Here is a 21,064-nt window from a genome sequence, read left to right on the forward strand (position 1 = left end):
GGTTTTGCTAAAGTGATTATTTAGAAACTCCCTAGCTGAATTTTATAGAACAGACAGAGCTCAGAAACTGAAATACTGAAACTTCTTGAATGTGAATTTCAAATGCAAACGCTAAAAGGAACTCAGTACTTATAGGTGAGCAAGGCAGTGCATTCCTTGAATTTTTTTCATTCATTTGTGTGTCACTACTATACTTAAGGAGAAAAGCAGATTAGACAGGAAAGGGACAACATATTTTCAACAAGTGATATCACAAACTAAAATCAGTAACAAATATACATGTTTAATTTTTGATACTGCAACCAACAAATTGAAATATTTTAATTTACTGTAATGATTTTAGCTTGCTCACTTCTGAAAAATTGAAATTGTATTCTTTGCTTAAGAGTATGAGGATTATAGGAGGGCACTCTCAGCTTTCAGATCAATGGAGTTTTAACTATTTTTGCTTTTCATCACAACTCAGAAAACCAGGTAGCAAAATGACAACACTACTTCCATGTAGAGACATTACAGAATTAACTTCTTATTCCAAAAATATGAACAGGTTAAAACATTCAACATAGACACTGATATTAACATGACAATAGCAAATCTTGTGTTAGCACCAAAGACCACTCTTCAGAACAAACTAGCTCATTTTGAACTTGATGATTAATATCTTCAAGGGTCTTAACTACCAATGGAGAAGCTGTATAATGTATTTGGGAATAAATGAGAAATGGAGAATTAAGATTTCATTAAGAAAGAGATATGTGTTATTTTACTGCTGTTTAGACCTCTAAAAGACCTCGACTTATTTCCCCTTCCCCACATAATTATGCAGCAGAACTTTTTACTATTACTACGAAGATAAGTTACATGAAAATTAACTAAATATGTTGTATGAGTACTGTACCAAAGGCACCAGGCAGTACAAAAGCTGCAAGTAAACTAACAAAGCAAAACCAAAATAGTTTTATTCCATCGCATTTGAAATAAGCAACAGGGACAACAAAACATTACCTGCATGATTTATTTTGATGGTAAATCAAAACAAACTGTAATTTTGTAATTACTGCTACCAATTTTTCAACATGTCATAGAATTCTGTAATGACACATAACAATTTTATGGTGTTTTGTGAGATCTAGTTATAGGTAGATACAAGTCTTCTCCCAAGTTTATATTGGGTATAAAAGAATAGGCTCAATGATTTGGGGTTTAGATTGTTTATATAAGATCAAAATGCTGATGCAGAGAGAAGTTAACCTAAGTAAACCTCCAGCAATAACAGAGAAAAATTTTGGGACATTCAAAATTACTCTTTCTCCAACTGAGACTGAAAAAAAATGACTTGCCTTATTTAGACTGGATCACTTTAGAACTTTATAAAACACAGGACAAAAATATTTGAAAATTTAAATAATTTTTGTTAACTTCCTCGTGTTCTGGATTAACACATGTAAATCTGTAAAGCAGTTGAGATGATTTGCTATACACAGTAGCCAAAAATGGATTCCACTTTCAAGAGTTATTTTAGTGTATTTGTTCTTTCTATCGTTGTGTTGTTTTCTCTTGTAGTGAATTATTTAGAAAACATTGTTTGACAGTGGTAAATAAACATGCTCTAAAAGTAAATTTTATTTCAATCTGTTCTAAAAACCCTAGTATACTAAGATCAATAAGAATATTTCCAATTAGCATCTCAGACCTTCAGTAACAAAGTAAGCTATTGCTTCTCCCATTACAGGTGTATATTAGAAAAGACTTCATATCAATTAGTGTGTGTGTGTGTGTGTGTGTGTGTGTGTGTGTGTGTGTTTTTAAGCTACATGAAAGCTGACAGCACACTGTTTCTGCAATGTTTCTACTAGGTAATTACCAAGCATACTTTCAGGCATTTAGAGGAAAATCAATACATTATTTTACCTGTCACACAAGTAGTCAATGTAGACAAGCAAAACCTGTGAGAACACCCATTTTAATAGTCACCGCTATTATACAAAGAAGGCTTCCACCTACTCAGATACAATCAAAACATTTCAGTTACCTTGAGTGCTAAAAGGCTCTTGTTTATTTCGGCACCTTCCAGCCGTGTCTGCCTATCTGCACTGGAAGTGTCTGCTCCTCTTTCATTTCCAGCCAAATCAATCAGAGAAAATTTACCATGCAATTTCCCTTTCCTTCGCAGAATAATCTGAAACACTGCATGGCTTCGAGATGAGTGCGCATTTGCAGAAGTCTGACCAGATGTCCTTCAAAGGAAAGGAAAGGAGGGAAGGACATATGACTACTGGCTGGAACACATGAAGGACTACACATGTTAAATATACTAAATATACATATTATAATATAAATATAATACTAAATATACTTGGAATGTTACTTTTTCCAAGGCAAAGTTCTCTGTCTTCCTATACATGTTGACAGTGTCTAACATACCTCTGAACACTACAGATACAACCCTAGTAATATGAACATACTATAGTTATACCTATTTTTCCATCTCTTCAAACAGAAATGGAAGATTAATAGTGTTCTACCTTTCTCTTAAAAGACAAATAATATCTTCAAATTAATCAGATCTTCAAATATCTCAGGCTATCAGATAGCTTACATGTAAATTGCCAATTGTGCTTTTTATCTGAAAAAGCAGCAGTCTATGAAAGACTGATTTTATAAATGATGAAGCTGGATTTTAACCAGTAAAAGTAAAAATATTAACCTCTGTCACTACATATCAAGGCATGCCTTAGTTCTAAAGAACTAAGAATCGGGCAGAATTCCAGATTATTAATGATGTGAAGTTAGGTCAGTGAGCTGGTTACATAAATGCATACAGTTTATACCCTGTAGAAAAATCAGTTCTTATTTCTCTCTATGAGGCAAAGCAACTCTGAACTACCTTAATTCAAAAGGCAGGCAAACTCAAAAAAAAAAAAGTTGATGTTCTGATTCTTTTATTTACAATGAAAAACTGGCGGAAGCCATGGGAAATACCTGCAGCTGTTGCCTATTTCAATAAGTTTCAAAACATCTTCAACACATTTGACTTCCCGTTCCTGTAATCCCACCACTTGAACTTGCTGTTTACCATCTTCTAACACTCTCAATTTTGTCTTCCTGTTCAACAAGTCAAAAACCTTAGGAAAGAGGAGGGAAAAGAAACCAAACAGTTAAAACAAAGGAGCTTTAACTCCTTTTATTTCAAATCCCATATCAAAATATTGCAAAGCATTCCATGCAAAGACATGATTGGAAAGCACAAAAAGTTTTTATACGACATGCTCACAATCCTTTGAAACAAAGAAATTCCTCCTTCCTCAGGAAAAGGCCAAGTACTTACCTTACCACTGTAGATCTCAAAAAATGTTGCATATACTTGAAGTTCTAGCTTCTTATAATTTGGCTTCTTTAGCATTAAAAACACATCTCGAGCTGTGAATACATTTTTAAAAAATCTTAGTTATGTATTTTCACTTAGTAAAGGTTAATTCCTACATAATACCCTATTTTACAATATCTCTCATATTTTGCAGTAAAACTTGTAGGGTCAAGTCAACCAAATCTAAAACACTGCAGATAAAACTAAACACATTCCAAGATAAAGATCCTGAAATTGGTAACTCTCTTATTGATCAGTTACATTTCTTATATATTTCAAGTAATCTACATATATCAAAACAAAGACTTTGCATTTAAGAATTACTTTTGATGATTACCAAAGCACCTGTAATGCAAAAATATAAAGGCCTTTTATTTGTACAACAGCAAGTAGAAAATTTATTGACTTCAACTAATTTGCCAAAAGACCAATAAAGTCACTCACCTGCAAGTGCATATATTCCTTTAGAACAATCTTGGTTCTTTCCTGAAAAGTCACCACCCATAGTCTAAAAATATAGAAAAAATACTTATACACAAGTATCACAGAATTGTAGCTTACACATTTGTGACTTATTAGAAGTCATTTAGTTAAGTGTATATTATTCATTCAAAGAAATATGTTGATGTGTAGAAGAAATACTTACATGGGTCTTTCCGCTGCCTGTTTGCCCATATGCAAAACATGTGGCCATTCCCCTTTCAAATATCGTCTCTACTAATGGTCGCGCTGTAAATCTTAAATGCAAAAGGAAAAAAAAAAAAAAAAAACCCATAGTATGTAAGAAGCTTTAAGATGCCACTACCACAAGGCCCCTATACATTTTACTGTCACACAGAACATCTCCAAACTAATCCTGAACTAGAAGCTACCAGTTTGAAGCCATTAGAATATCCTAAATGATTAAGCAAAAGCTACAAGCTCTCTCCCATTGATTTTGGAAAAAAAAAAAATATATCTCTTAAGCCCAAAGAAAAAAAATCCTTGTTTTAATGATGCAACATAGCACTACTTACTACATGGAGTTTGCAGCTCCCTAAACATAGCATTAGAAAATATGGAAGTAGGACAGATAAATACTTAAGATTTGCCAATACAGAAATTCTGCTTTTCAACTCAGCTTCCAAGATTTACTTGAGGTGACAGCTGGCCAAAACCGCATTACACTTCTAAATACTCTAAGAACATACATACACTGAAGAAAGGTTCCAAGAAAACATACATCCTAGCTCATAAGAAAGTAAAAATACAGGGACTCCTACAGAATTATTTGGCATGTTAGAGAATCACAGAGTATCACTTTTCTATTTTAGAGAATTAATTTCTGCTTAAAAAATGCACTCCTATTACTCCTACTCCAGCTGCTTATCACCATTACTTTATTAACATCTCCAAAAGCAAAGGCTAACTCTAACAGAGGAAGCGTCAATAAATCTTCTTTTTAAACTTCTTCCCAATATTTACATGCTATATATGTTTTGCGACAGAAACAACAATGATTATTTAGAAAAGAACTGAGGTGTTACAACCTCGTCTCATTCTATTTAAGAATAAACACAAGATCACTTACAGATATAATATGGAGAACACTGGCCTAGAAAGCTACTAAGGCTTATGAAAAATTAGAGTTTAACCAAATCATTGGTTTTAATTAAAAAGTATCATAGGATTCCTGATGAGCCACAGTTTTTCCCTTTTTTTCCCTCTCCAAATATTTATTTCCTTTATTCTCAATAGGATATTTCCCCATAAATAGGTATTGGTTCTTTTGATATTTAATTAATTTTGATATTTATTAAAAAAATTTAAAGCAATCTATTCACAAAGAAAAGCACACTACATGAAATCCATTTGAACCCAATTAAACATAGATATTTTGGCAATTTATAAATACATGGACTTAACTATACCTACTTTAAAATAAGGCAAAATACAAATAGACCTATAAAAAGGTTTGTTAGGGCACTATACAACTCCAAAGGGTACCAAATCAAAACATTCCAACTTTCCTTCCATCAATAATCTTTATTTATAATATTGATCTTTCAGAAATACAAACTGCAGTTTTTAAATCAAAAGACATATCAGTTCAAACTCATGTGTACACTCATGTTTAGTACTAAGGAAAACTTGCAACTCAATGTTGTGATTCCTGGATTCAGACATACTTACAACGCAGCTTAAGTAACAAAAAAAGAAAGAAAAAAGAAAAAGGGCAGAACACTTCTCACTGTCATACTGAAGGAACATGCTGAAGAAAATGGAAATAACTTATCACCCACTGTAACCCTGGAATTCTGGTGAGAGTGTACTATGATTCCTATTTTGCTCTTAATCCTTGTAGTACAGAAGTTCTTGAAATGGATTATCCTTCAAATAATAATCATCTCTGTGTCCTAATATGTCAGAAGAAAGAAGCCTGTACTACTACACAGACTTGACATTTACTCCTTCGGTATGGATACAAGTGCCTTTTAGTATTTTCTTGTATCATCATGAACTATGCAATCAATAAAAACCATCCAGAGGAAACTCAGCACAAAAATACTATAAACTTGTAAGCAAAAAACCAAAAACAAAACAAACAAACAAACCACTGTGCTTGCAACTATAAATGAGAAACAATAGGAAGGATGGAGATTAAAAGGATTGGTTATTAAGCAGTTAAAATGCCGAAAGGCACATCACCAGCCAGATGGGTCTCCCCACAGATTTTCTGTACTGGGAAAGAAAGGATACTAGAGATAGAAAAATTGCAGAGAGCAATCTCCAAGGGCATAGTTCTGCTGAAGTTTACTTCAGAAGACTCTTTAACAGACTAAACAGGCTTTCTTTTTGCTATCTTTCCCCTCTCAAGCATTAAACATCAATTTTCAATGACTTTTTATAATTCTTTTGTTACATATTTTCTCTTATGGGCAGACAGAACATTAGCCTCCAACATCCATCAGGAGACAACATTGACTTTCTCTTTCTAGCTATTGGATTAAAACAAAAAATAAGATTTTTCTCTTCCATTCCTCTCTAAGGCTATGGAAAGCACTTCTCAAACATAATGAAGCTCATCTCGCATCAAATTCCTTCCTCAATCAACATTCCTTACAAAATGTTTCACAGCATTTAGGCTGTGTACAAAGATTTTAATTCTTTCTATACTTGCCTGCTACTATTATCTACTTACTGACTTGGAACACACAAATAAAGAGTTTGTTCTAAACAAATTAACTCAATACTTGGTGGACTATTTTCAAAGCACTATGTGCATTAGTCTGTGCCAACCTGGAGAGTAAAACAGAGGAATAAAGGAAAAAAATAGAGATCCAAATACCTTTGGGGTGTCTTTTTAAAAAAAAAAAATCACAAAAATACAGCTTTTTGAGTAAGATAATTTATCTCCCCTGTACATTTGTGTTCCATCACCTAGATTGCTTCCAAAAGCCAAACTTGCTCGAATATCTCAGAAATACACTTTCTCCCTACCCTCTACTAATTTGTTTCCATCGGTTCTCTTTATCTTATATTCAAACTGCAAGCTCTGTGAAATTGGAACTGTCCTTTTGTTCTGAGTTTCTAGAAGACCCAAAATAGTAATTTTTGCAGTTGCTACATGGATACAATATTGTGTTGCATGGATACAATAACTGAATAACTAAGTAAAAGACAGCCAATGAAGCTTCTCAAAAATTCAGTAGCTGAGAAGGCAAACATTATACACTATAGTCTGGAAAGGTAGAACTATATCTACGATACGTTCAATATCAGTGGAGATGAGGATGCAGATGGAAAATTCAGTATAAATGGAGTTAAACCAAAAATACACAGACGGAAGTATGGAGGTAGCAATGCATATATCTCATGACACAGAGAAAAAGAGTGAAGTCCATGACCAAGATGAGCCCAGTTATTGACAGGGGAGATAAATGAGAAAAAAAGGTTCACAAAAAAAAAAAAAAAAAAAAACATATACACATACCTGTAAACCATTTCATTAGGAGCCGTGTCATCAAAGGCATAATCAAAACGAAAAGTTTGGTTTTCTAGGTACCTTGTTAAATCCACCTTTTGTTTTGGTTCATGTACCATCACAACATCTTTACTAGGAATTGTTATTACATCAAGGTCTTTCATTAAAGTCTCTACAACATAAGTGAAATTTTTATATATATATATATATATATATATATAAATAAAACTAGCAAACTTTTTTTTTAAAAACATTTTTCATTGTTTACATCCTTATAACATCTAAGACAAGACAGCTCCTCCAAATAACAACATTGCAATGGACCTGAGCTTCTGATACCTAGATAGCAATCTGCTAAATATGAGGTTGTATTAGAAGCATTCCAAAGTTGATTAGAAAAACCTAGATCACTAATTACAGTACTATCATTGTAGACTGGTACATACTCTATAATAGCATACAATGAATTCTACAATGGATTTGAGTCTTTTCCCTGTGGTTCATGTACTGTTCTATTGATTACTACCATACGCTTTGAGTTTTTAGGAAAAAAATGCTCTTCTGGAGACACTGAACTCTACAGACTAATGCTGCTTGTACTGTCAAACTTAAAAATAAAAAAGGAGGATGTTAATTTCTTTGTGTTTTTATTTTATACATTTTTAAGCTTTTTTTTTAATCCTTAAAGTCTAATATTCAAAGCTTTCTAAAAGAAATATCTTGCCTGTGTCCTAAAAGAGATTTTCCTTTGTAGATTACTACCTAACCTAAAATTTTAAGTCTTTACTAGAGAAATATTTCAGATCAAAATACTTTATAAAAATTGCCTCGTAAGCAGAAAAAGATGAAGAAAAAAAAAAAAAAAAAACTAATGATGCTTCCCATCACTGGGAATGAACAAAAGCCATCTAGATGTGATTTCAATACTGAGTTCCCAGGTTATATTTACTACACAGCCCTACAATTTACGGCTAATTGCATGAGATACAAGTCATCAAAACACAGAGAATTCACTGATCCATGATATGCACAAAAATAAAGATCCTTTGTACATATAGTCCAGATCACTAATGTGCCTGACTTGTGTTTCTATGTAAAATTTCTTAAGGCATACAATTCAACAATTTGATGTGACTTTATAAAATCAGATAGAAATTATATGTAAGCATACTGACCAAACAGTACCATGGTTACCATTGCATGGCATTACACACAAGCAGGAGTATGCATTCATGCCTCTATATAATCACATTTCAACTGTACTGTAATAAAATAAAATGTAATTATTCTGCAGTAATCGTAGAGGAGAAACAAAGAACTTCTGAAAACAGATATATGAAGCTCAATTCTCTGCAGCAAAAGATTTTAGTTAAAGCAATCAACATATTTTTTCCTTAAATGATTGTTTGCAATAAGATATTTACCTCCTTCCAGCAATTTGTTGTGACAACATGTTCCTTGCTGATGAAAATTTAGAATAATGTCTCTGAAAACCCCTGTACACTTCTCAATCAACAATTAGTGCTGACAATACCTAAAGACTTTGGTGAGGATTCTGTGTTTGTAAAACTGACAAAAAATGATTTTTTTTACACCTGATTTCCTTCAGATGATTTGAACACTGTACATTACTTCAAAATACAGAACATGAAAAGTGTCTATAAGCACCTCAAGGGAGGCAGTGAGGAGGATGGTGCTGGCCTCTTTTCACTGGTGGCCACGGACAGAACTAGAGGTAATGGCCACAAACTGAAGCACCAAAAGTTCCACAGGAAGTTAAGGAAAAATTTCTTAACAGCGAGGGTGACAGAGCACTGGAACAGGCTGCCCAGAGAGGTTATGGAGTCTCCTTCTCTGAAGATCTTCAAAGCCTGCTTGGACGCAGTCCTGTGCCACGTGCTCTAGGTGACCCTGCGTGTGCAGGGGGGTTGGACTAGATGACCTCTAGAGGTCCCTTCCAACCTTAAGCATTCTATGATTCTATGTTTTTGACATGTTATTACTGTAATTACTGTAATAATAAAGGAAACAACATATTTGTATTCTTCCTCTTCAAGTGATTAAGCACTGATATCTTTGATTCTTTTTTTAATTCTTCAATTTTAACACGTAGAATGAGAAATACAGTTTCTTGTGAACTTTCAGAATTTAAGTGCATGTTCATTAATTCCTCTGCATTATAATTTATTCTTAAAAATGCAAAGTTACCTTAGTGCCAACCTCATTTTTTTACTTAGACACTCATCTTCCTACAAACTGTTTAGAACTGTTTTCATAATAGGCTCCAAATCATCAATACCTATCAATCAATTTCCCATTTATCTTTTCCTTTCCCCTCAGATATGCTTGCTAAAGTATTCCTCAATATCTACTTCTGACAGTATAAGAATAATAAATGCCTCCTATGTTTTTTCAGGAATCACAGTAATCCTGAATCCTTTAGCTAGCAAAAAGAGAGGGAAAGAAATGTCTTTTAAAGAGAAAATCACCTTACTTTACTGAATTCAGACAGGTTCTAGTTCAGAAGAAAGTGCAATTAATAATTTCCAAGTGAAAGTAAAGAATTTCATGGGAAAACTTTACGGGATTTAATAAGAGTTGAACACCTAAATGCTTTTCTGGAATGAAAACTCCAGTCTGGTGAACAGACAGTAAGAAAATCTTAACAATACTCCTATATATCAAAACAAGCTAGTAGAGTCTGATTCCAGTATCTAAACATGGGTGTTTAGTGCCATTTTATATGCCCTAGGGTAACTTGTCCAGCCCTAAGATGCAGCTTCAGGAGATACAAGTCTCCAATTTGTCTGTAATCCACTATCCCTGGGAGGATGTCTTGGATACCCTTGGGTGCTATCATGTCATAAGATACCTCTATTTAGGAACCCTAATCATACCTGAAATGTTTGATTCAAGGCCACTTGGAACTATAGAGATACGTGTAAAAACGTGTGGAAAAAAAACATTGGGTAGCTCACTGATCAGAAGATCATTTAAACAGTGGTTAAGATGCACTTAAAAAGAATGCTGTTCCTAAAGTAGTATAAAACTGGTCAGGAGATTCCAGTTAAATTAATTTCCAGATCAACTAAATACCTCTTAGATGACCTTGGAAAAAAAATTATACTGCTCTCTGTGCCTTAGCTCCCCATCTATAATCTATAACAGTGAAAACTTTTTACCCAGTCTCTATCTAGGTTATCTATAAATCTATGAATTTTCTCATTCTGTAATGCATATTATCTAACATTTCAGCATGTGCAGTGTTTCTACATCTCTTAATATAAATATTATCATCAGAAGCAGCTTTTCAGAGAAAAAGCCCTGCAAAAAAAAATATGGTCATACCTTTTTTATTGAGAGGTCGTTTTCGTACACAAACGCATATCCTGTGTTCATCAATCTACAAAGAAAAAAATCTTTCAGCGAATTACACCCTAATTCCAGTTACACGATATTTTATCTCTACTTTTTAAATGAATTAAATGATCAGGTAAAAAGAGACATTTACAAGACAATGAGTCACCTGATCTTGCAAAAGTATCTGCACAATAAACATGATCCAAAAAGGGAAAACCATAGATGAAGAGCAAAAACACTCCCTTGCACCTAGAGGCCTATTCTGTAGAGAATCCTATGGAATACTAGGTACATCTTGGAACATAACAAATAAATACAGTTGTATTAGTGTAGATAAACTGACAATGGAAATTCTTAGGATCATATTGATTTATATAGAGATAATCAATATAATTTAAGAATTCTGCTCTTCCAGCTTCTCTGCAAATCAAAGACTGAATATCAATCTTTATACTCAACTATTTCTTTCATTAAAAATTATTAATTTCATATAATAAAACTTCAATGCCTACTAGTTTCAGTATCATTGAGTTACTGAAAAAATAAACCCACAATATAAAGAAAACTAAAATATATTAAACTGCTTACTGATGATTTTTATAGACACAAGTATATTCAAGCTTTTAACAAATGAAAAAAATATATCAGAAATACAAAGGGATGGAAAAAAAAAATCACAGTTCCTGTGGTACTTACAGGATCTGCAGTTGTCAGTGGTCTATAATCCAAACTTCCCCTGAAATCTCTTATCATACACATAATTTCATAATTTGGGTTTGTAGCATCAACATCCTAGGAAAGTAAGCAACAGAAGTTCCAATATACTTTTTTTTTTCTGAAATTGATTTGTTTAAATATTTTCCAAATTAACTTATAAAAATACACATTAGCTGAAATTTTAATATTTCTGCACAATATTTCTGAACTACTGCACAATAACATACAGACTACACACTCGATTCTTCTTATTTCTTTTCTTAAGATGAGATATGGCAATTCAATGGACAAATGAATATATTCTATTAACAGAGATACTACAAAACACACGGCAGAATACAGTACAAATATCCCAGCCGCTCTAAATGCACTCCTGTTGGATCCAACCTGATTGTGAAATGATGTTGATCCTATTACTAGCTAACTCCTGAGTTAATTCCTACACTTACTCATGCATTGGAAAATATTTCCAACACTTGAAGTTCCAACAAAAATAAAGGCGACCCCCAGGATACACGATATAGGAGACTATGTCCAAGATTGCAAGTCTTCCCATCACTAGAACTGGAGCCATAAGTAATATAGTTAAAAGACAAATAAGAGGCCACACATGAAAATCCTGCAAATCACCCAAGAAATTAGCTAAAGCTGCTTCTGGACTGGTTGTAGAAACTAAAACGGCTTGTAGAAATGGTATAGGCACTTTCACACAACACTGAATAGGGGGGTTAATAAATTGAAATAGAGCTATCTTACATCTCTGCATCTGTGACATGGTTAATCCTCATCTTAGATAAATCTGTGCCTTGGTAATTAGAAGTTGACTGCACCTGTAAGCTTTTCACTCTGATTACAGTGAACTAAAAAGTACTTACCAAAATTAGTAGTACAAAATGCATTAATGCTGAAATGTTTCCCTCTACAATACAGAAATGGCTACTGCTTCTTATGGATACAGTACTTGCCTAATATTCTTCAAAATCTAGTTAAAGCTCTTCCCTGTTTGAGGACAGTGTTTTTGTTTTGCTGTGTTTCACAACAAAAACAGAACACTCAAAGCAAAAGAAAGAATAGCTAAACAACATCCTCAAGACAAATAAAACTTCCTCATACAGGAGCTAAAGACTCAAATGCAAAGAGAGTCTTCTTGGAAGTGAAAGAAAAAAAAAGAAAATTCTGTCATGTAATATGTCAAAGAATTTAATATATAAAACGAAGATATTTGTTTCTTACAGACAAAGACACAGTAATGTTTTCTATTTCTTTAAATGGGTGAAAAATCAGAGAACACAAATTCCACACACATCATTTTAGGTCAGCTTAGTCGTGGTAATTCTTATGTCATTAGTGGATTAGTAGGACCTATTTAGGGAGGCTAGCACATATACAGAGGCCTGTCAACAAGATTATGCTACTAGCTTTGCTAAAGCTTTTACACTATTGTGACAGAAAGTCATTTAATATGAAGAGATTTTTCTAACAGGATTAGCAACTTCATTTCTTTCACCAAAGTTTCTAACAACACCTTGCCAAGTTGCCTGCATGATGCAAAGCTAAGACAGATTTTAAGGAAAAAATATCACTATTCAAACCTGAGTCTCAAATACTTCTACTAAGCTTCAAGGATCAGATAGAACAATTTATCACAATGTTGTAATACTTCACCTAGAATAACTACCTTATCTAAAAGCCAAAGGTTTAATTGTATTTTGTCAATGTATCTTCCCCCAGAAACAGTTATCACCTGTACTTGATTTTTAAATAACTACAAAAAGAGAGATAAGATGTTACAGAAATTACAAGCAATGATTTCTGCAAGAAGAAAGAGGGGAAAATTATTTAAAATAAGTTACCAAAGCAATACAACCATGCACCAATAAATAAATAAATAAATAAATAAATAAATAAATCAAACTTGTATATAGGATGAAAACATTTCGAGACTGTAACAGTTCATAAAAGTTATTGAAGACTGCAAAAAGCACAAGAATTTTGCATACATCTTCTCTTGCTGAAGTACGTTTTCTGTCTCTGAGCTAAAAATACTAACCTGAGCTCTTTTTTCTCTAAGTTCTTGCTGATGTAGCCTTCGTTTTTCGCGTTTCTCTTGCAATTTTTCAACCTCTTTTACACAATTAGATTTTCTACGTGCTTAAAGAAAATGATGAATATTCAAAAATATTTTCAGTTTGTTGCATAAATTTATTATTTACAATAGAACAATCATATTAATTAATTTAGCAATAATTAGAATCCATGTATTTATATCAATTAACTTCTCAAGCAAATCTGTATTAATATAGAATTAGTACAGCAATTTAATTTCTAAAATTTATAAAATAACTGAATTAGAAAAAAAAATCATGGGACAAGACAATAATTACACAAACAAAAATATAAGGAAGATGACCCTCAAAAATTATTTGGACAAATACATGTGATCTCTTGGTTTGAATTCAAAGAAAAAAAAATAAGCAAGTTAAAAAAGAACAGCCATGGTTTAAAAAAAAGAAAAGACAAAGAAAAAATAAACTCCAAATGCTGGCATGACTAGGACAAAATTGAATGTTTGTTTAGCCACAGCACTCTGAAAAAGCTTCTTAAGGAAGCATACAGACAACTGCATATATAGACTTTTTGTCATTTATGGACAACAACATAATCCAAGAGAATGTACATGTAATGCCCAGAATGAATGAATCCTTTATACACGATTTACATACAAGGGGGTCCAAATTCCTTTTTTGCAGCTTGAACTGGAGATATATCTGAAACACTACCATTCTGTTGTGAGGAGGAAGACTGTTCAGGAAGCTGAGTAGGCCGTGCACGTGCAGAAGCAACCACTGCAAAAGAAAAACACAAAGCTGATATAGGTATGAAAAAACAACATTTTCTATCCATCTGCAAAATACTTTATTATGATAAAAACAAAGCGCCAGTCAAAAAAACAGCAATTTACTACATTAAAAAAGTGATACATTCAGAAAGTCTATTAATAAAGACATTCAGTATGTCGACTTTTTTTTTTCTTTTTTAATAGTGTTACATCCCAACACAATAGAATTATTAAATACCAATGCCACAAATGGATGTTGCAAATACAACTTATAATGTACACATAATGAAATATGTCCTTGGAGATCTGCAGTACCGCAGTCTGAAGTACTGAAATTTTATTTATGCTGTGATAATACCCAAAAACATAGTAAGAAACAAGGCCCTGCTATTTCACCTTCTCTAAGGATTACAAAATGGTTCCAATCCATTTAACCTATAGCTTCTGGAGGAGTGATATAAATGAAAAGCAATGAAGTGCAGCACATTCTACAAGTGAAAGAAACAAACCTTTCTGATACAGTATTACAGGGGATGTAGGCAATTGATATACCTAACTAAATCTATGCATTGATTTTATATGTAATAAAGATGGCAGTTTCTAAAGGTGCCGAGTGATGTCTGTTCTTCATGAATCCTGTGGGAGCTGTGAGCATGCAGATCTCATTGGCAGAGCTGAATGTTTTAAGCTGTTTTTCAGAGAGTTACTTCAAAACAACTTCATTTCAGCTGGCCATTTGCTTACACACAGTACTAAAGTGGTCTATCAGGAGGAGCATGAAGGTGAAGGCAGTAGCTCTGATTATTACTTTTGAGAGAACCCTTCCAAACAAGCCCAGCAGAGTATACAACATGCAGATAACTATGGAAACAAATAAAATCAGATAGACAAGACAAATGCCCAAATCAGTTCCAAATATTATGGGACATATAAATTATAGCATGAATTAAATACACTGAACAGAACAGTATGTTAAGAAAATTACAAGACCAACAAATTCTTAAGCAAAACATGAATTGTAAGATGCATAGTTTCCATCAAAATGCAAGTTACAGGGCTTATTCCATACCAAACAGATCGCTTAATACAAATGACAACTTGTATGGATATTTGATGCAATCAGGCAATGCCAAGAGCAGAAAAACTTTCAAAACAAAAGAAAGTTGACATTAAAAAATAAAATTATAAAAAGGCAGAAAGTGAGAAGGAAACCATATCAATAGAATGTCTCAAATTTAGATCGAAATAGTTTGAAAAAAAAAAAATATATATATATATATATATATGTCCTGATGAATTTCTAATTTGTTTACACCTCCAGAAGCAAATGACAGAAGGGTGAAAGTGATCTCAATGGTTCTCCAGAAGAGATAATGAAGACTTGCAACAAAAACAAAGCTAAGCAAGTCAACTTCTTTTTCAAGTTTAAACAGATGGAATGGAATCTTATAATAACTTGAATTCACACAGAATGGTTGCGATTGGAAGGAACCTCTAGAGATCATCTAGTCCAACCGCCCTGCTCCAGCAGGGAGGCCTAGAGCATGTGGCACAGGATCACATCCAGGCAGGTTTTCAATATCTCCAAAGAAGGAGAATCCACAACTTCTCTGGGCAGCCTGTTCCAGTGCTCTGTCAATTAAGTCATTAATTTAAAAAATAATGTTTGAAGATATCCCATCACCATCATGAACAGAAGTCAGTTAAGCTTAAGCACTCAAGAGAAAAATATCAGCAGTTACTAAGCAATTACTATTCCTTCTTATATTCTAAATACGTTACATCCATATTCAGCCAATACATAGTTCATTCGCCCACCCTCCTGTGATAGTTCAGCAGCTTTTTTGCTGTTGACTGTAGACTGAGAAATTACCTCTGGGGTTTAAGCAGTCTTTCAATGAACTCTTATACAGAGACTGCTAGAAAACTGAATGTGTAAGAACTTTTAAATGCATCACTTACTGTGTATTAAAGCACTGTGAAGGTGAAGCAAACTGAGCATGCTTCAATTTGGAAAAGTCAAACATGATTTAATGTAGCATAATTAATGAACTTCAAATTTTGCACCTTCATGTCATTCATCTTAACCTTCTTAATGTTATATTGCTTATATGGCATTTGCATATCAATACTGTTTGTACAGTACCCATTTCTAAAAATTCATAGGAATAATTCCAGGAATGATGTGCTATGTCCTTTACATCTCTTATAAGTAGATACTGAACTAGAAATGCAGAATTAGTATAGAACTTTATATCTGCATGTTTTCCCATACTTTGACATATTCCCATATTTTTAGCTGCATGAAATGGAAAGATACATTTACCTCTATTATCTCTTGCAGGAGTGTCATTCTTAACTGGTACCACAGTTCGTCGACTCTATAAGGAAAGAGATCTCTTATTTGATTATCTTATCATTGAAAATATAAAGTGCAGCCCCACCTTTTCTTATTTCCAATGAATAAAAATAATATGACACCAGCAATAAAGAAAGGTGATTGCTGCAAAATCTCTCCAAGAAAAGCATGGAATAAGGAGTGGTTGAACTATAGCTACTATTTCACAACAACCTCAAAAACCTTTTCAATATATTTTCTTTATATAAATAGTGATATAAACATTAATCCTCAATTCCCTCTTTCTCAGACAAGTTCTTAAAAAATGTGTTTATCTTTCCCTATCCACCATAGGAAAAAAAAAAAAAAAGCAGAAAGCACTTATCAAGCAGATCCACATATTAAAAGTTAGACTTAAAAATTCAGGGAAAATAACATGCATAGGAGGACTGTAAGTTTAATATGTACATTTGGTAGGCATTACCAACCTTCACAATTCTGTTTACTTTGGCTGATGGAGTAGGTGGTGGTGGTGTCTCTGGACTAGGCTCAATATCTTCATCAGGTGCAAGATCTGGGTTAAGTGAAAATATGCTCTCCAAGTCAATCTGTTTAAAAGAACATAACACACGTTTATAAGCCTTCGGATAATTTCACCCTCTCCATTTCTCCTCTTAAGTTTGAGGATACATAATAACTATATTTAGTGTTTTAACACCTCTGAAACCTCTTATTTGCTAAAAACACCTTAAGCTTTGGCCTTTGTATTGCTTGAAAATATACTAATTTCAGAAAGCAGATGAATTAAAAATGACCAGTAGATATCCACAATTTTATAAAGGGATAAAATTAAAGCAAAAGTAGTTAGCATTACTGTGGTAAATTGACAATTACTGTAGAATATGAAAGACATTCTATAAAATAGAGAGACCTCAACTACTTGGCATTTCTTAGATGATTCAAAAATTAAAAGCACAGGTGGAAGCCATGCTAAATTTATCACTTATTTATTTTTCTTGTAAGTGTTACTTATTCATAATGCCATAAGGGTGCGGGGAGGAGAGCTGGGACAGGGATTATACCTCAAAATAACTGGTTTCAGAACTATTGAAACCTGGTTTCCTGGAGACCTTAAATGATTTGCTAACAGGTCCAAAATTTACAGGGACAGGGGTAGTGAAGCATAACCGAGACATGCAGAGACACAGTTTCACAAGGAAAACAAGGCTGGAAAATTATTGTGCAACAAAAATAAACAAACTAGAAGTTCCGTTCTACAATAATACACACACTAGATTTCTAACCTAGCCCTCCCACTAGTTTCCTGCCTGTAACTGCAAGTCATTGTCCCCCTCAACAATTTGATTTTTCTCCTTGTAAAAAAGGGATAATGAGAAAAGTCTTTCTAATCTGGTTCAAAATCAATAGATGAAAAGCACTATCTGAAAGCTATGACACAGATCTCAGGAAGTCAAATTTCATACAACAAAAAACAAGGATTGTCCAACAGTCTGGAACCAAAGAATCACAAATTAAAGATTTTCATGTCTTTTTGCTTTCAGTGAAAATTCCAAAGCGCTATGCAGCTTTTTCTCTTTTTAAGAAAAAAGTTTTAAAACAATTAATTTTACCTCTTTGCCTTTAGTGTCTCCATTTTCAATCCATTCAACAGTCACACTTTCATTATCTTCATTTAGAGATGTTACCATAGCTTGGTGAATTCGACCTAGAAAGTAAATGCAAAGAATAATTTATTAACACGTGGAAAAGTTTCTCATAAATTATTTTAATCCCTGTACTGGAAAACAAAGAGAAAAGCAGAAAGGAGGGCTAATAAATAAATAAATAACGATCCCTGACCACTTACTGTAAATTGGCTCAAATCTAATTCATAAAGGGAGATTCTAATAAGACACTGAAATAGAAAACTGATGGTAAGCCAGTAGATCACCCTGTGAAAAATACAGTTTAAACCCTTCTTTCTTTGACAAGTTTTGATAGCAATTCCGACACCATGAATCTCCTATGGGCAGGAAGGTTTACTGTGGTACACCACACAAAGGGCTTTTCTTTTCTTTGTTTTTTTTTTTTATTTTTTATTTTTTATTTTTTTTCCCTCTCACCCTCTGTCCCTTCACAGGCTGCTACATTAATTGTTCTGACATAGGAGCAAAGCACCTTGAAATTGCATTCTGATATCCATTTCTGATGAACATTCAAACGATTGATCACTCAACTAAAAGCAAATTCCCTGCATCAACAATTCAGATCATCATTGTAGAAACAATTGTTAACACAAATTGCTGGAGTCAAACTGGAGTTGAGTTGCTATTGCTAAGTCTTCTCAAACAAAAGAGCTAAAGTTAGCAAGCCCCTGTAAAGTACAATAAAATAGAAAATTTTCTGTAGGGAGATGTTTTTTTCCATCTTAAATATATAGTGCATCACAAATTCTTTTAATATCATCTGTCGCACCTTATTTCCTGCACATGGTAGTGAGGAGCAATTGTAATAACAGACCAGCTCTGCACTAAGACCCAAGTGTCACATTGATTTCACATCATTTCTTTGCCCTGAGAGTACCAAGAATTGGGGTTTCTAAAGAAACCAAGACAAAAAAACAACCATTCCCCTAATACTCTCCTCTGGTCAGCTATAACACAAACAAGCAACCCCTTACTCTATATCATATTTGAGAAGAAAGAAGAGTAGTAAAAAGGAATGTTAGAATCATTTTTTTATTAATATTAACTCTGGGGGAAAAAAAAAAAAAGTCCTATAAACTCAGAAACACAGCACACTTGCTCTTAAAGCTTTATACATGCAGAAAGATTGCAGGAACTCCCTCAAAAATCACATAGGTTTAATTTGTTTCTAGCTCACAAGGAGCCCCCACGTACATCTGCAGGTATCTCCAGGAGGGCAGCTGGAGGCCAGCGCAGCTCCCTCCCTCTGTCACCAGCCCAGGCACCTCTACGGCCTGCACACCAGCTACCTGAGCAACCTGGCATCTGTGACGGCAGCAGACAACCCTGCCCCTCTCCACCTACAGCACTCGCTCACATCAATCCATTCCTTCCACATCCTCCCCGACCATCACCCTTCAGTGACTATTTCAAACTCCAGCATCAACCTTAAGTGAAATCCCAGATAATCTTGCTCTATAACACATGCAACAGAGCTTTATATATTTAATATTTTATTTTATTTCAAAGGCTATTTAACCATTCATTTCCAGTTAAGTATAAGTAAATAAAGAGGCTGCAAGGCTCACAGAAGGTAACGGTAAATCTATGTACTCTAGTACAAAACTAAGGAGAACAGATTAACTAAAACTCAGTCAAAACATCGCAAACCCAGGACTAATTCAGTAGCTAGGACCCCTGGGCAGCACTGTATTCATACATACAATACTTACCTTGCTATGAACATAACATACCTACATAATCATTTGTAACCTCTGGACTTGTCCCCGTCCAACATATAGTCATAGGTTCAGTCCTCCATTGAAGAAGGTTAGTAGTTCTTTACAAAAACAAACAAACAAAATGCCACATCCTCCTTCTGCTCCTCGACTTCTATTTCCTTAGTATCTTTCTCTTTCAAGTTCCAGGCTCTGCAATTCCTTACATTGCCCGTGCAAATCTACAGAAAAAGTCTGGATTCCTTCACTTTTTCTGAAACCCACAATTTGTATCAATTTGCATTGTTATCACTTGTTGCATAAGCTGTTAAGATAGGGTGAGTAAATAATAACAAACACCCTATCATGATTTACTCACTTCATACATAACAGCCAACATGCATGAGGGTCATAGTTTTAAGCTCCAACATGTGCATCAACATGTGCTGAGAAAAAGCAAGCGACTACCAGGGCAATAGCGGTGGAGTGGGGCACCCCTCAGCAGGAATCCAGAGACCAGCAGCAAGTGCTCAAAAGATGCATGGCAGGAATAACAGCCATGGCCTCCCCTAGATGCACAGGTTTTCCTCCAGTTTCCTCACCCAACCAGCGTTTGTTGCTCAATCCCTCATCCTGCCCTGAGGACCATGGCCTAGTTCTAGCGGTGACGATGTTGCAGGAGGCTCACAGGGCACGGCATTCACTCCTGCACGGCATTTCCATGGACAAGCACTTCCGTAAAAGTTTTCCTTGTGCAAGGTCTTCAAAAGACCTTTCCACTAACTTTTCTGTAGTTAATAACTCTAGTGCCCCCATTTTGTACAAAACCACTGTTTCAAAAACTTTTAATTAGCTTTCTGGTTTATTAGTAAAGAAACAGTAGAATCTCTATCTTTCCTATAGCAATGCCACACCCCGGGTCTACAAGGGCATTAAACCTTTTCAAAACTGTAGGAACTGGAAGACTCATCAAGCTTACATTGGTATAATCTACTGTTCTTTTTAATGTTTGGACCAGTTATCAACACGAAAAATATAAGTTCAGGAAACATATTATATACAATGTAATTATTATA

The 21,064-nt window shown here is 34.1% G+C and overlaps 1 protein-coding gene across 3 annotated transcripts in view; it reads right to left on the reverse strand.

The window, feature by feature from the left end:
• LOC104577658 (kinesin-like protein KIF2A) overlaps positions 1-21,064 on the reverse strand; it is a 56,604-nt gene that overhangs the window by 17,538 nt on the left and 18,002 nt on the right. For all 3 annotated transcript variants that reach the window (XM_088535677.1, XM_088535676.1, XM_088535675.1), the window contains exons 2-14: positions 18,217-18,311; positions 17,074-17,193; positions 16,574-16,628; positions 14,132-14,254; positions 13,459-13,559; positions 11,388-11,483; positions 10,680-10,734; positions 7,341-7,503; positions 4,014-4,104; positions 3,812-3,875; positions 3,329-3,420; positions 2,983-3,125; positions 2,033-2,237 (exon numbers count right to left, since the gene is read on the reverse strand). In XM_088535677.1, coding sequence (XP_088391803.1) covers positions 2,033-2,237; positions 2,983-3,125; positions 3,329-3,420; positions 3,812-3,875; positions 4,014-4,104; positions 7,341-7,503; positions 10,680-10,734; positions 11,388-11,483; positions 13,459-13,559; positions 14,132-14,254; positions 16,574-16,628; positions 17,074-17,193; positions 18,217-18,311 — 1,403 coding nt within the window. The remainder of the gene's footprint in view (positions 1-2,032; positions 2,238-2,982; positions 3,126-3,328; positions 3,421-3,811; positions 3,876-4,013; positions 4,105-7,340; positions 7,504-10,679; positions 10,735-11,387; positions 11,484-13,458; positions 13,560-14,131; positions 14,255-16,573; positions 16,629-17,073; positions 17,194-18,216; positions 18,312-21,064) is intronic.

Source organism: Tinamus guttatus, unplaced genomic scaffold (assembly GCF_059628265.1).
Source record: "Tinamus guttatus ecotype Peru unplaced genomic scaffold, ASM5962826v1 Tinamus_guttatus_pri_ptg000640l, whole genome shotgun sequence".
NCBI classification, from domain to species: Eukaryota; Metazoa; Chordata; class Aves; order Tinamiformes; family Tinamidae; genus Tinamus; species Tinamus guttatus.